Source organism: Cariama cristata, unplaced genomic scaffold, assembly GCF_000690535.1.
Source record: "Cariama cristata isolate BGI_N322 unplaced genomic scaffold, ASM69053v1 scaffold28492, whole genome shotgun sequence".
NCBI classification, from domain to species: domain Eukaryota; kingdom Metazoa; phylum Chordata; class Aves; order Cariamiformes; family Cariamidae; genus Cariama; species Cariama cristata.
Genome location: NW_009603677.1, coordinates 4,750 through 21,673, shown reverse-complemented (window position 1 = coordinate 21,673; position 16,924 = coordinate 4,750). Strand labels below are relative to the sequence as shown.

The 16,924-nt window shown below is 36.8% G+C and overlaps 1 protein-coding gene across 1 annotated transcript; it reads left to right on the top strand.

Moving 5' to 3' along the window:
- Window positions 1-347: 347 nt before the first annotated feature.
- Window positions 348-16,158, top strand: EFHB (EF-hand domain family, member B; the record flags this gene model as incomplete). Its single annotated transcript, XM_009695301.1, is given in 16 exon segments — window positions 348-410; window positions 990-1,113; window positions 1,374-1,468; window positions 3,239-3,477; window positions 4,590-4,735; window positions 5,358-5,468; window positions 7,619-7,748; window positions 7,796-7,800; window positions 8,119-8,197; window positions 10,045-10,112; window positions 11,076-11,131; window positions 11,134-11,232; window positions 12,072-12,270; window positions 12,786-12,906; window positions 12,908-12,956; window positions 16,027-16,158. Coding segments are annotated over 16 exon segments (1,716 nt in total), but the record flags the coding sequence as incomplete, so codon positions are not given.
- Between the last annotated feature and the right edge of the window lie 766 nt (window positions 16,159-16,924).

Sequence of the window (16,924 nt, the reverse complement as noted above, 5' to 3'; positions counted from 1 at the left end):
TCACCGACAGGTTTTCCGAGCTGTCGGCCGTGAATGCCTTTGCCGAAGGGGTCCTACCGTTGCTGCGGAGCCGCCTCCCCCCTCTCAGCGCCTTTCTGGGGCCGGGGTCTCACCGTGGGCTGAGGGACGAGGCTGGAGGAGGGGCAGCCCGTGGGGCGGGCAGGCGCCATCTCCCTGCGGGCCTCCCTCTCTCCCCCAAAACCGCGTGTGGCTCCTTTTTTTCCCCTTTTTATCAAAACGGGGACAATAGCCAACATCTTGTGCAAGGTGTCAGATCCCAGTTAGGCTAGTTATGCTTATTGGTACAATGGGTTTAGTTATGCCCTATTTTTGATTGTGTTGTTTAGGCTGGAAAGTTGCTTCCTGCTGGCGGTGTGGCTACAAGTTGCCTCACGGAGGTTTTACCCAGGGTGAGATGGTTTTTCAGATGCTCCTTGTGAAACTCTTGTAAGGATTTCCCATTAGTGACTGTGCTTTGAGACATGCCCTAAAAAAAGAAAGAAAAGCAGTGAAACCTTGGTCATTTTTTCTACATCTCTTCTCTTTAGAAACGACTTCTTTTTGATGTTAGTTTTTCTCACATGGGATCATAGAGAATAGCTGGTAGGATTGTAAAACACTTCTGCAGTTCTTTTGCACTCTGCCTGTTTTACAAAATTCACTGTGCCTGCTTAGATGGGACTGATAGAATTGGGTTAGACAGTTGTTTTTTTTTTTTTCTGGTAATACAATTATAGTGATTATTATGATGAATTATTATTACTTCTGATGGTGGTCCTTCATCTTTACAAGGATGCCCTTCAGAATTGTGCTTCCCACTGGCCCTTCCCTATGCCCCTGAAGAGCCAGAGGGTACTGTGACACAAATGGATCCCTTAAATAGTGGCTCTACCTTTAAATAGATAATTAAAAAATGAAACAAAACTGTCGTGAAAGTGATTTTTGAAATTGCTTCATTAATGGTGGAATTGTTGTGAATCAGGTTAAAGGTTTCTGAAGTTGAGAGCTGTAACATTTGCTTTCCATTAAGTATACCTGAAGAAACTGTTATCCGTCTTAAAGATGGAAGCAGATGGCTGAAACTTAGCAACTCTTTTGTTACTTCTGTTGCTGGTTTGATAAAATTTAGGCTGGGCTATGTTGACCTTATGCTCAGAATATTAGCATCTGCAGGAGCATATGCACATGTTGCAGTGCTAGAATGTCCTTATATTTTGTTCTTACCTCTGTGGAATCACACTGAAATGGCGGCAGTACATTTTCTTTTCATTAATATTTCGTGAATATCTGGCATAATATTGTTTTTGCTTTGCCTTATGTAAACTTCATTACTCCAACTACTGTATGACAGTTTTGAAATACAACAAATCCAGCTCCTGGTGTTGAAAGAATATTCTACGGCAGAGCAGATGATCTTGACATTGCAGCTCACTTGACACAGGACATTGAGTCACATTCTTCACTCAGTGTAAGAATGTGACTCGTTTCCTTTTGTTTAAGAATGGACCGCTTAAGAATGTCTTTAATAAGAGCAACCGATTTCTTCATAGTCTGGGGTAAAGGTACGTAGCTGAGTGATTTAAACTGCAGCATTTCACCACTGTTGTGGATTATTTGGATTCTAAGGTCAATTAATAGGATTTAATTAGCGTGATTGAAATGGGAAAACACGTGAAGTTCAGTGACTTTTATCAGTGACTCAACATTTGCAATGACTACTGAATTATTCATTTCATTTCATTTCAACATTTAAGTTTAATGAACAGTCTTCTACCCACAGATTTTGCTGCTTTCTTCTTTACTGATCACAGAGGTAAAACCTGTTGAGCTCTTAGCAAGAGAACTGCTATCTGAGAATGTGCTTATAGTTCAATGTAATTATTGTGTGTTCTTTCTTACCTTTGGGTTGAATCTGATTTTGATAGCTAAAAAGTGATGTTTTGGATATGTCAGACTATTTGGTGTCTATTCTTTACTTCAGAAAATATTTTTGTAATCTGTAATGAAACAACTGAAGAGGTCCTTGGTGATTTTATCACATAATTATTGTTCAAATCTCTAAAAATAACAGTTGTGTTGGTAAGAAACACTTTTATGATGCATTTCATCAGCTGGGCTTGTAAATAAATAGTTTTCAATTTTACAAATGAAGAATTTGAGGCAAAGAGGAGTTCAGGTCTCAAAAATAAGTCTTTAGGTTGAACCACATAAGTCCTGATATTAGAGGGTGTTGTGTTGAGCAGGACATTTATTAGGCATATCCAAACTGAAAAAAAAAATCAGGTTCCTGATGTCCCTTCTCAGAAGTTTTATGTTGAATGGATTGATTTGTTTAGCCTGTACTGTCTGTTGAAGACTGTTTCACTTTGCTGTATTAATTAAATATTAACTGAAGGAACAGTTGGAACGTGAGTTCAGTAGGTGTGGGTTAGCATCAATTGTATTTGCTACTACTTTTTTCCATATTTCTTTATAACAAGAGTCTAATAATAAACTCTCTCTAGAGTCTCCATTACTTTGATGGGTAGCTTGAAAAATCAAATTATTCGGGAAGATCAAAATACACTGTTTTGAGATTTTTGAAACTTTTTTGTTTTGGAGGGAGATTTTTTTTTCCCCTCCAAGTTGACCAGATTTTACAAGTAACTTCTACTGACCCAAGCCCAGTGTGTACATTGAGGAAAAAAAAATTTTGTCCAACCAAGTGCTAAGCTTTGAAAACCCTGCTGAAGTAATTTCTGTTGGTATGTCATTTTAGGATGCAATACTAGCGTGTATCTTGAAATATCTTTAAATTCTGCATCAGCAGAATTGGGAGTAGCTGTTTAGAGAATAGATAGTCTTAACTGCTAGACCATAGATGTTTTTAATCATAAGCACCAGGAGACTTCGTTCCAAAGATGTTATAACTATAATCATTTTCACACTTAAATTTTGGGCATATTAACATTTGACATGTCGCTCTGCATGTCCATGGGTTTCCCGAGCTTTGGGAACCCCCTCTTCACTCCTCAACTCGCGCTCAGCTGCTGAAGTTACCATTGCTGCCGCTGTGCTTCTCACCCACTGGGTCTTTGACATGGTCCCCCACAACATCCTTCTCTCTAAATTGGAGAGATATGGATTTGATGGGTGGACTCTTCAGTGGATAACCAATTGGTTGGATGATTGTATCGAGAGGGTAGTAGTCAATGGCTTGATGTCTAGATGGAGATTGATGACAAGTGGTATTCCTCAGGGGTCCATACTGGGACCAGTGCTGTTTAATACCTTCATCAATGACACAGACAGCAGGATCAAGTGCACTCTCAGCAAGCTTGCAGATGATGCCAAGCTGAGTGGTGCGGTTGATGTGCCTGAGGGGTGGGATGCCATCCAGAGGGACCTGGACAAGCTTGAGAAGTGGGTCTGTGTGAATCACATGAGCTTCAACAAGGTCAAGTGCAAGGTCCTGCACCTGGATTGGGGCAAACCCAGGTATCAATACAGGCTGGGGGACGATGTGGTTGAGAACAGCTCTGTGGAGAAGGACTTGGGCGTACTGGTAGATGAAAAGTTGGACATGACCTGGCAAGGTGCGCTGGCAGCCCAGAAAGCCAACCCTATCCTGGGCTGCATCACAAGCAGCGTGACCAGCAGGTCGAGGGAGGGGATTCTCCCCCTCTACTCCGCTCTGGTGAGACCCCACCTGCAGTACTGCCTTCAGCTCTGGGTTCTTCAGCAGAAGAAGGACATGAACATGTTGGAGCAAGTCCAGAGGACGGCCATGAAGATGATCCAAGGGCTGGAGCACCTCTCCTGTGAGGACAGGCTGAGAGAGTTGGGATTGTTCAGCCTGGAGAAGAGAAGGCTGCGGGGACACCTTAGAGCAGCCTTCCAGTACTTAAAGGGGGCTTATAAGAAAGGTGGGGACGGACTTTTAGCAAGGCCTGTTGCAACAGTACAAGGGGTAATGGTTTTAAACTAAAGGAAAGTAGATTCAAACTAGATATGAGAAGGAAATTTTTCACACTGAGGGTGGTGAAACACTGACACAGGTTGCCCAGAGACGTGGCAGATGCCCCAGCCCTGGCAACATTCAAGGTCAGCCTGGACAGGGCTCTGAGCAACCTGATCGAGTTGAAGGTGTCCCTGCTCATTGCAGGAGGGTTGGACTAGATAACCCATAAAGGTCCCTTCCAACCCAAGGCATACTATGATTCTATGGCTATAGTTTCTAATATACATTAAGAAAAGAAAGGCTGCAGTCTGAAATTTTATAAATTAGCAAGTGGAAAAACTCGCATAAAAGTAAAAGGTTCTGTCTCACAATATGTATTTTCTTTAGCTGGAGATTTAGCATCGCATTGATTATTAGTGGTGTTCTCTCAACATACAGTTTTGTTTTGCAACTTGGTAGATAAAATTATGTCAGTGTAATCATATAAGATCTCATTAGAACACTTATGATCAAACTTTTTGTTTGTGTGTGTGTGAGGGTGTAGCCATATTGATGTGTGAATGATTATATGTTGCTGGTTTTCTTGCCTCTTGTGTTGTTTGTGATGTCTTTGGGCAGCATTGTTGATAAATTCACTTCCAAAAACTAGACATTTCAAAAAAATACAAGACAAAAAAGAAGCAATCTGCTTTCGTAATCATCAGGCATCCTTAGGCACATCACATGAGCAATATTCCATGTTACCTAGGGGCTTGGATAGAATTACTACTACATTTGGAACAAAAGTTATCCAAGGTAGGAAAATTTAGTGTTAAAACATATTTCTTCTAAATTCAAGATAATCTGCAATTTAGTATCTAGCACATATTCTATGCTTTCAGCAATTCTAGCTTAATAGAAAAGTAGTTGTTATAGTAGTTACTGAAAGGTGTAAAAATGTACTGGTATTTTTCAGTTACAATGAAGAAACAAGCAGCTGAGCACATTTGGTAACTAGTAGGGCTTTTGCCTCTGTTCCAGATCTGTCTTTGTAGATTTCCCTGGAGAACTGTTTAGGTAGCTGACAACTCACCTTCCTTTTTCCAACTAGTCTAATAGTTCTAGTATCTAATAAAAGATACTACCCTGGCCTGTGAATCTTTCCTCTGTAGACTGGAGCAGATCACATATGTGTTGACCGTGTAGCTCTTGCATCAGTACATTCATCTCAGTTTCTCTGTTGTTTTTTTTTTCCCTAGTCCCATGTCATTATGGTGTAAGATTCCTATAAATTGGCTAGAAAGGTGGTAAGAGGTATCATTCTTCTGCAGCATTAGCATCTTCTCTTACAAGATATTGTTTAAAATTAAGAACCAACCAAACAGAACACCCATTCCCCTTACCTTCCCCAACCATGTATTTATTCCTTACTTTCCAGATATATCAGCTGGAGAGCTTATAAATCCACCAAAAACTTCTGAGGAAGTGGATAAAGAAGCCAGAGAAGGACGTGATCTGTACATTGTGTCACACAATGATTATTATGTGGGCAAGTTCAAAGACTGATAAGAAACTGCATAAAAGGTGCTAATATAAATAAAGGTAATTTTTCTTCTTTGTGTCTTCAACACATATTGTATGCTCTTTTTTGAGATATAAATTGTTACCTTTTATTACTGTATTAATATAATATACATTCTTTTTAAAAGTAGTGATGTGAAAAAAAATACATTGTATGCAGCTGAGAGATCATGACCTGTTTCTAGAACTGTAGATCAATTTGTGGTGGTTTTATTAGTATAAGAATTTACTGAAGCAATTGGAAGACTGATTCTGGAGATATTCCTTCTCTGGAGATGTTCAAAACCTGCCTGGACGTGTTCCTGTGCAACCTGCTGTAGTGAACCTGCCTTGGCAGGGGGTTGGACTAGATGATCTCCAGAGGTCCCTTCCAACCCTGACCATTCTGCTATTCTGTGATTTCTTTTGGGTGCTATTTGAAAAGCAAAATATTTCCAGGAAACTAGAAACTCATAGATGCCCTGGTTGCTTATTGAGTTTGGCAGTCTATGCCACTGAAAGCAATCTCAGGCTTAAAGCCACAGGCTGTGAGCCCAACCCATTACAGTACTTTCACCTCTGGTTCCTCTCTTTTTCACAAGGATCCAAACAGAATTTCAGACTAGACTTTCTGATGGGGAGCTCAGCACCAAGCTCTGGTTACAAGGAGTTTCAGGCTTCTGACTGGCTCTCTGGGATGCAGGTTCCTCAGCCTACAGCATCATGCCTGTGAATCTGTCCCACTGCTGCTGTCTCTGCCCTTCCAGTGGGCTGTTCCTCTGCTGCTTCAGCTTCTGGGGGCTGTACTTCTCTGAAGTGGTCTGCTCGGGGATGGTTACCCTTTATCTCATAGGTCTGCAGAGGAACAGAGTGACAGATAGCACTCTGAAATGCAGTACACGTATTACTTTTGCAGCCACTTCTATTTTTCCCAGTTCCATCATTTCCCCTTGGGCTGAGAGACTTACTTTTGCTGCTCTGTAGGATTAGTATTATAATAAAATTGCCCGTTGTGCTAGTACCAACAGTTTTGTAGGTGTAGGCCAAACGTGTAAGAAACTGCGATACAGATATTTCGGTTGTAATAATGTAAATTTTGTATGGAGGCCGTTACATAGAAGTGAAATTATAGTATTGTGTTCTGTCACTGAGAAATTCAGTTACAAGTACTATTGGTATAAATTGGCCAAACTTGTAATTTTATTTCCTCTCTTCCTCACCTTTCTTAGATGTTTTAATGGAATTATTCATTATCTGTTTCTAACTCATTTGTAACTTCTGTCCACAAGACCATGGAGAGGCCAAGCCGAAAAGAGACAGACAGGAAAAAAAAAATCAACTATGTGCCCCAGTTTTGAACAATAACATAAAAATTCCATGCTGCCATACAGCCAGAGGAAGCCCTTACTAGAAAACATGCAGTGAATAATATTTTTTGAAAGTTCTAATTGCCATTCTTTTCAAAAGGTGATTGAAAAGAGCTTGAAGAAACAGAATGACTTTTTCTTTCTGTGACAAGAAACATGTGCTTGCAGCTCACTTACATAGAGTGCTTAGGTGATATTCTTGTATGTCAAACTTCATTTTATAGGCAAGACTGGATTAATAGATTCATGAATAAGTAGGGTAATATCTTGATTACAGTGTAGTCAGTGGCAAAATTTCCAGTGAAGTCAACACAGCAAGAGTATATCTGAAAGTGCAGCACCTCAAAAACATTTTTTTCCTTTTAACTTTTTTTTTTAACAAATAGTAAATTAAATGTTACATGTCTCTGCTCAAGTGTGGACATTATAAAGTAATTTGTTTGCATGACCCTCACTACTTAGGCTACCTGGTATTTTTTCATTAGTTCTGTTAGGCTTCTCTTTAGTCAGATATAAAAGGACATCCAACTCTTTTACCACTGAAGTAGTTTTTGCTTTTTATTTTGCCTCTTAGCTTCACTTTTGACAGTGAGATTATTCCTAACTACTTAATAAACATAGAGAATGCAAATTAGCTCTCTTTAATTGAACAGAATTGTTAATTAGTTATTTGCTTTTGTTTCTTCATTGTTTTGTCGTAAGGATGAAGATATTTAGTACATTTTTTTACTGAGGTGTTTTATACAGGTTGAAATGCTCACTTTTTCCACAGGGGAGGCAATAAATAGGAAGTACCACTCACCAAACTTCAGCAAGTCTTTTGTTTATGGAACAGAAACCCCTCACTTTAAAGATGGACAAAGTGTATCCAAATCCTTAAATTGGCTCTATGATCTGCAATCGTAAATTGCAATGAGTTAACTACTTAATTAGTCTTGTGAGTTCTCAGGAAGAGTGAGTTTGAAGATGATTTTGCATCTCACAATCCCATCCTTAGCTATACTGAACTGAATAAAAAATGCAAGGAGTAATTTTCAGAGCAGTTTATCCAAATCAGTTCTACCAGAGTATAACAGCACTTGACATGTCTTTAGCATTACATAAAGACACTTTTGATTTTAAATAGCGAGATATTTCAAATACTAAATTTGTGTTTGTCTTGCACAGGAGTTGCTGTTTCCTTCTAACATATAATAATGTTTTTTAATATTATTGAAAAATTGTTGAATATTGTTAAAAAATATGAGAGTTATTTTCAGAATTTGTAGGAAGAGAGCAGCAAAATCGTGTCAAAACAAAGTGATGATTTCAAAGAAAAATTTCAGCCTCAGCTTGGAAAAGTCCTTGACCCATAAGTAAGCAAAGATAGCTTCCAAGAACAAAATTCACTCATGTTTGTGAAGTCTCCAATGTCTTTTTCTGCCTTGGGTAAAAATTATAACTGTGCACTCAATGCTTCCACTGCATCACTCAGTTACAGAGAGGGTCTTTCTACTTACTTTAATTAGGCTGAGAAGTACGCAAGTTATTAATGAGGGCTGTATTGTGTCTGTGTGGTGAAGTTAAGACTTACCGTTTAAATGGTCTGTATCTGAATTAATAGAATTTGCACGAAGCAAATTACAAGCACACTGTAACACTTAATTATTTTTTTTTTCCTGTCTTTGGCAGTTAGGAAGGTTTGAAAGAACTGAAATGTCTCACCTGTTGTTTGGAGATTTGACTATTTTGCTTACTCTGACACTATTTTTGGTCATCTTTGTTATATCACCTGTATTCTCACTTTATTACTTCCTTGGAAAAGGACATGGAACTAAATTCTGTTATTATCTAGCACCATGTGTCAATCTCAGTTGAATCATTACGATGCTTCATACTTTACGATACTTTACGGTTGGACTTGATGATCTTTGAGGTCTCTTCCAACCATAATGATTCTATGATTCATAAACCTGAAACAGCTTTTTAATTTTACAAAAGTGCTTATGAAAGGCTACAGTAGTCCTAAGGCACAGTGTGGTAAGGATCCAGCTGTGCTACAAATCTAGGGTTCCTACATGTATACAAAGACTGTCTTTGCAGATGCTCTAGATTTCTGCAAAATTGTATCTGAAGACTCACAAACAACATTATTAACTTTGGTAGCAAAATTTAATTTTAAGCTCAAGATCACAGGCTTAAGTGACTCTGGAGAACTAAGCCCATAGTACCTGTAAGGAGTGAACACAAATGTGAACCAGTTTCTCCTCTCCCCTTCACTGTGTCCTAGCTTGATGTGAAGCAGACCTGGAGCATGAGCAGCATAAGGCAATATGATCAGTCAGGGAATATGAGTTGCAGTGCATGCAAAACCCAGCACTAATATTACAAGACAGATACAAGCTAACCTGATTTTATTTAGTGAATTTTACACCGTCCACATCCTATGTGTAATATGAAAATGGTAAGAGAAAAATGCTTCCATCTCTGTGTGTTTTTTCCTGTGTATTTTATATTTTAGAACAAAGTACTGATGCTCTTTTCAATTTTGATGGAGATTTCTGATTCATGTAACAGTTTTAATTATTAAACATAGAGATAAAATGAACATTGCATCTTTTTCAAATTAAGAAATAAACAAACAGTTCATTAATGTCACCAGCAGCATCTTAATTTTCTGATAAATAAGATTGGGCCAAGTTTTCCAGATGGATATTGGCTTAGTTGCTGGTTTTGGTAGACACAAAATTGCATGTGAAAAAGTAGAGATGTGATTCAATTTTTCCACTTTAGCCAAAAGTAGTTTATTTGGAGACATTATTTCAGCTGGAGATCTGGTTTGTCCTAAATATTCCTATCATTTGACTAGTATGTTATAAGGACTTTTCTCACTCACTTCTGTCATTGTCTTAGAAAAAAAATATTCCAGCATAGAATGTTTTTCCTTTTAATGAATGTAAATATTGCAAAAGTTAATGTTTAGATTTGGTTGTCTACATTACAAACAGCAAATGTTCTAAACAGGTTTATAAAGGGATGCTTTTCTGGAATGGCAACTTTGAAACAAAGTACTGATAAACAAATTTCAGGTGAACTATGTATATCATCTGTAATTATAAAACAGATGATCACTTTTTTTTTTTTTAATAATAGCGCAAGGTTTATTTTGGCTATTAAGAAACTATTTGACAATTAACAAAGAAATGTGCTTATTGACAGTATAGCAGAAACAATGAATGTTCCCCGAGGCCATACATTTGGAATGTTACTCTGTCCAGATGAATATAGTAAGTTCAGGGGCAGAATAAAATCTTACCTTGTTGGTGAAACTATGCCGAAATAATTACTGTTGGTTGTATAGTATATAGTTTTCCTAAAATCTTAGAAGCAAGATACAAAAATTTAATGGTGACAGAAATTTGAGAAGGATTTAAGTTGCTAGTGGGAAAAAAATGAATGTCGGAAATAAAGAAAGTTCAATTTTTGGATGATTATATTGGGGTTTTTTTGTTTGTTTTTTTAGCCTTTGTGTCTGAATGTAAACAAAAAGGGAAATGGCAGAAAACTCATATTGACATCTAAGTGACACAGTTAAAATGGCTGTTTAAATCAATTATGTGTCTTTCCAGCACTTCTATAAAAAGACTAAAAATAACAAGTAATACATAAGAATAATAAGTTTTTGAAGGTAGCAGGGAGACAGAAAATGGAATGAAAATTAAAAATTAGTAATTTTCATTATGACAAAATTTTGAAAGCTAGTCACCTCAAATAGTCAATGTTGGGATTGATGGTGTTTTAACATTATGTTTAATAACTAGGGAGTACAGTGAATAACTAGGCTCAAAGTTAGTTAATTAGTCAAGACCAGAGAAGGCTTGTTCAAATTCTGCATAAACTTTTATACATGCTTTACTATGTAGTGTAATGAAATTAAGTATTTTAAATGTGTAGGTATACTTGTCCTATAATGAACAGCAGAAGGAACTGAACAAAAAAATTCATTATTAACAAGTAGAAAGATATTAAGATGTTTCAAAATTTTGGATATTAACTGCATGTGAGTAGAGAAATCATCACATGGACCATTTGATCTTTTAATGAAATGGCCATATCAGATGTTCAGCAATGCTGAAAATCAGCATCTCAAAACTAAAATTCTCGTTTTCCTTGATTCTGTAGGCCATTAAAAAAATAATGTCTATTTTCTGAATATGAACAGCTAATTAAGGAAGTGTTTATTTTTATAGGAGTTGGTGGTCATCTTCACTGCTGGGTTCCATGTGAGTTCCTCCATGGTAAAGACAGAGAGAGAGAGCTGTCTTCACTGCAGTTCAGCAAAGTTTGAAGAAAGGTAACTATGAGAATTTTGACATGTTACTAGAAGCATTCAGGCATTATGATAAGGTTAGTGCTTTGAAAAAGTATAAATGTAAAGGAATGTGTGACATTAGTGCTCCTGGGCTATGGAGATACAGACATGAAGAAACATAAGCACAGCAAGGCAGATATAGATGAAGACTATAAAGACAAGGTAACTTCATGGTTATTGTATGTTTAGTCTACTGTGATATGCTATGGAATTAAACACGACAGTATGTGGAGCCTTTCACAACAGTATTTGGAACATACAAGTTAACAGCAAGCAGCGGACCTGTGAGCAGGAATAATCTTAGCATTTTTTGCTCTTCAAAATTTGCTATTTCATCTTAAAAGAAAAACGGTTGAAGCGATTATGTTCACATTTTCTTCCAAGCTGTGCTTTTTGACTGAGTCACCGAACATCAGAATTTCAGATCTTTTCTTTTTTTCTCTCTGGAAAAAAATTAATAATTGACACTTCATATATAACATTAATTGTAATGTATATAGAATGATTGATGCCTTACTTTCAAAAGAAATCTTGGCTTTGCCTCAACATTTATGACTAGACTGTTATCTTGTCACAATACCCTGTCACACTCTTTTACTCTCAAATCACTGTATTATTTAAGTTGAAAATTATTTATTGACACTTTTATATTCAGATTTTTAATTTCTAAATTACTCAGGGTTTCTTTTTGTACTCAGCAATGTTACTCTTCTGAAATGGTGTGCCTGGTGCTACATATATGTATATATATGTGTATATGTAAAAGCACATATGTGTATGTGTTCCTTTTGGTGGAGCCTTTTTATAATGGCTGTTAGTCTGTAATGTGCTGATAATAAATCCTGGCTGTACCATAACTTTTGTTTGTATTAAGCTAGATACTCCTGTTCTGCCTGAAGACACAAAGAGAAATGATAAGCCACTGCTGAAGCAGGAAGATCTTGTGTTAAAAGAACCGGGAATCTCAGAAAAGACACCAAGAACACTTAGAAGATGAACAGATCATATATTTGCAAATTATCAAACAACAACTTCTCAGTATAATGCTGTAGTAGGTGGTCTCCCAACAACCTGTAAGTACACTGGACTGTACTTCTCACTTCCAAGCATTATTTAAGACAAAATTAGGAACAAGTTTAAAAAGTATTGCTACAGGTTTTACTAATATACAATAGTGAATTAATTTCTCTAAACTAAGTTTGTTTAGGACTGTGGCTTGGAAGTTAGCATGGCTTCAACATTTGGCATGCTTAATCCATTCAAAATGTGAAAGTTAATCTAGATGTCTTTGAGAAATTATGCTAGTAATTTTAGGAGAACAATATCTTCTTGAAATCACCTAAAAATGTTTTCAGCTGGAAGTACTGGAATATTACTGTCAGATTTTTCTGTTGTCACCCTTCATGATGTAGCTGAAGCTAGGAATTTTAAAAATACGAAAAAAGAGATGAGGAAGAAGGGTTCAATAACAAGTTATGTAATTATGCGAGACGAAGTATCAAATTTGTTCATACAGAATGTTTTATCCTCCCTGGGACTATCTTTACATACAGGCTTTTCCATGCCACCTGTTGATTGATTTCCACAGATTATCCAGCGTGTGGTGTTCCATCTATTCGTTCAGATATTCCTGCTCCTCGAAATTGCCCCATCAGTGACAGAACTAATTATGGTGATGAGGCCAATGCTTATGAATTACTACCTTCAGTGAAAGAGAGTGTATGCAAGAGACTTTTTTAAAGCAAGACCAAAGGCAGAGGTATAGTGCATTTCTTCAGAATATTCTTCCAAGATAAATGTACCTCTAGGCATGTGGGAGTGGAAAGTCATATTATCAAACAAAGAGGTTGTAAAATTCATTGTTGCAACTTTACCATCTTTCTTTACATCCATTCAACTATCTGAAAAATATGTACTCTTCACTTTCAAAATGATTCGTAAAGATTGTATCTCAATAAAATTAATATCTACCCTCTTCACTTTCAAAATGATTCGTAAAGATGGTAGATATTAATTTTATTGAGATACAGCTTCAATAAGTAATATAAGGAAGTACGTCAAGTTGTTGCTACTCACGTGCTCAAATGCTGTGTCAAATGAGGGTTGATAATTAACCTAGGGCTTAAGAGTCTGTGACTCATCATTTCTGCAATGTGAGAAGAGCAAAGCAGTTGTGGAATTTCCATCCTTGCACGTACTCAAACTTCTGAGCAAGGACCCAAGCAACATGGTTTAATGGTAAAGTTAGCCCTGCTTCGATTATGTGGTTGGATGGATGATCTCCAGAGATCTCTTCCAACCTAAGTTATTCCGTGATTCTATGAGCAGATGTCTTGGAAAGCCCCACAAGAAGATTTTTGCAGGGGTGTAAAACTAATTTCTATCAGAGGGAGATGTTCAGTGGAAAATTTTACCCAAGGTGTCTCTCAAACAAACTTGCAGGTTTTGCTAATGTCAAAGTCAGTGAACTACTTGAATATACCTTTTCAGTGCTCTGCTGAGTCACGGTCATAGGCTCAGACCTACAAAGGATTTGTACAGGGATAGAGGATATAGGGAGTCACACGCCAGTGCTGTGCTGCCTCATATTTCTAAAGAGAAAGACAGGCTGTGGACTGTAGGAACTTATGTGCGGACTCTATGATTTTTCTATCTGATATCTCTGGGGCTGCTACCACTCTTTTGTCTCACAGCCCAGAGTTCCTCCCACATAAATACTAAACCAACTTTGCTTCTTCTTCAGTATTGTTTACTCTTTTGATTCTACATTTGTATGCATTTTCTAGTGGAAAAATATTAAGAGATAACTTCATTACCTGAAATACAATTTATGAGACAATTGTATCGAAATGTGAAATTACAATCTAAAATGAAAAAAGAAGCCTTGACAACCTCTTCCTCTCTACTAGTCATTATATTGAATACTCAGTTACATTTGGAAGTGGATCTGGAACTTGAGTATGTATTTTACAAAAAAGAATGTTGCTAGTTAGTGGCTGGGGATGTAAAAGGTGCGGTGTCATGTTCTATACATATCCATAAAATGACTTGTCAGAATGTTGTGTACATGAGCATTTACCATTTTATAATCTAGTTCTGAAGGAGGAAATCTGTGCATGCAGACTATAACTAACAGTAAACAGAATTCATGCTTCATTGAGAAGCCCATTATACCTGTCAAGCACTAGACAGAGCTCTTCTCTGAAGTTATCATGTGGTCTGAGATGTCGTACTCCATTGTAGACTATACAGGCTATACAGAGTTCAGTAAGGAGCGACCTCTGAGTGTGTTAAATCACCCTATACTCATGAAATGGACTGTTTCAGTATTTTAGTGATGGTCTTTGATTTATTTTGATATAGAGCATTAATATTTTCAAACATATAATAGTTATGAAATTAATGTATGAAAGCCCAGAGTAATTTAATACTACCAGATTTTATATAGACCTGTAGAAATTAATGTGAATTCTGACTATAAAGCAGTTTCATGAGATGATGACTCATGTTACAGAAGTACAAAATAGTTCTAGGACCTGCTGTTTTCTTCACTGGAATTCACCCCAGTCTACTGAAGAGAATAGAAGTTATGTAATTGAGTAATGACATGTAATTTATATTCAACATGATCATGTTGATAATAGGCAAGGGTCAGTTTAACCCTGGCTGCATACTTGGTAGTCTGTGATTTAGTCAGTGATTATTTTATGGCTGTTGATGAGGCAGGACAGAGTTGTATTTTAGTATGGTGAAGCAAAGTTATGAGAGCATGTAGTCCTTGCAGTGGTATCCTGTAATGCAATCTTGCTTTTCGTTTAATGTTTAAATTTCACTAGCTTGTTGAAGACATTAGATCAAATCTGTGTTGTTTTCCTCTTGAGTAATATTATTGATTTAACTGAAACACCACCTATGCTTAAAGAAACAAAATTTAGTCCATATTTTCCTTCTGTAATTTCAGCTGGCATAAACTGTCATAGATTTATTGGCTAAGATGAAGCTGCAGATTTGCTGTGCTGTGGATCAGGCCTATATTTATACAAAAGATAGAGAAAGATGACAAACAAGGTTGATTTGACTGTGTTAAAGGTCTTACTTTATCAACACATGCATAAAATCTCTGCAGCATAAATATAACATACATGTACATACACACAGGATACAGTTGAAGAAGCCAAACATTTGCTAATACTGACAAAAGCACAAGTCATGTCAGTATTCTTCTAAAGCCACCTTCCTCTAATGAGTCAACAGATCAGTGTAATGAGGCATGCAGCAGGAAGCATCCAAGTGACAAAATATGGAAAAAAATACTTCTCCTGAATTACTTTGGTGTAAAACTATAGCAAGACTCAAAGTTGATGTGAACACTTTCATTTTAGGTGCTTCACCCACTCACCTATACCACTTGAAGATCTGGCATATAGTATTCTTGCTGTGAAATGCAGCCAATAATATAATCTGATTTATGTCAATAACTGCAAACAGTAAAAATACAGTGGATAAACAGGACTTGATTTAGGGCTTTTAAAAAACATTTAGTTTTCCCTGAATCTTCTCTGTTTGATTTTTCCAATGTTGAAGTTGCATCAATATTACGTTATTAACTAGAGGCAATTTTGTACACCACGGCTTTCATTCCAGTAAGATTCAGATTTACTTAAATAGGAACTTCTTTGGTTAAGGATGCGGGATGTGGTCTGTAGTTTTTATTTAAGAGAGGGAAAATGTTCTTTGGCAGATAGAGATTGATAATGTATGTAAGAGCCAGACTCATATAGTTTAAAGAAAATGCTGACCAGAATTACATGAATTGTATTATTTTGTAGATTGCACAAGTTCTCTGTAACATTGATGTGAACATTTCAGATGAAAGGTTTGAAGAGATATGGAAGCAGGCCTGTATGAAACATCAGAAGGAAGAGGTTTGTGTAGAAAGCATCAGGACTGTACTGGATGAGGTACATGGATCACACACAAAAACTAGTTGCTAATTCTAGTCTTTGGGCATTGCATTTATTTAAATTGACATCAGTCAGAATTCTGATGCTGAATACAATAAAGAGTTTCAATACTGTGTGTTTACAGAACTGGAATTCACTGTTTATTGTCTTTATGAATAGTGGGTTCACCACATATATGTGAATCTTACTGCTGTCATTGCAGTTAGTAGGAGCTGATATCCAGAGGAATAAAAGAGGATGCAGCATGTTTGTAAATGGAATGCAAATATTTATCTTATATTCTTTATTTTATCTTTTTTTACAGTGTTTCTAATCTAAATAATAATACTTTGAGCATGGACACATTTTGCATTTCTGAATTCATTTTTTTCTCTTACAAGCAGAAGGACACTTTGGAAAGTAATTAAGATAAATGTTTCAGATCTGCAAGACCTCTTAAAGTTTATTATCATAGAACAGCATCTTGCCTTGCTTCTAATGTTCCATAATTTCTTGTCAACAAAATGGTAGCTAACGGAGATCTGGTTATGGTAAGTTACCTGACATGTTTAAAAATTCATGTGAGAAAGTGCTTTACAGTAAGATACTAAGAAAACTACATAGCCACGGGTGTGGGATCTAAAGTGTTGTCATGAGAGAGACTCCATAAGAACCAATGGATTAAGAAGTGCAAAAATAAATGCCCAATTGTGTGGCAGAGGGCTCGTATTCTTTATGCAAGCTTATGGCTATTAGGTAGTAGTATTCAGCTTTCACAGAAAAG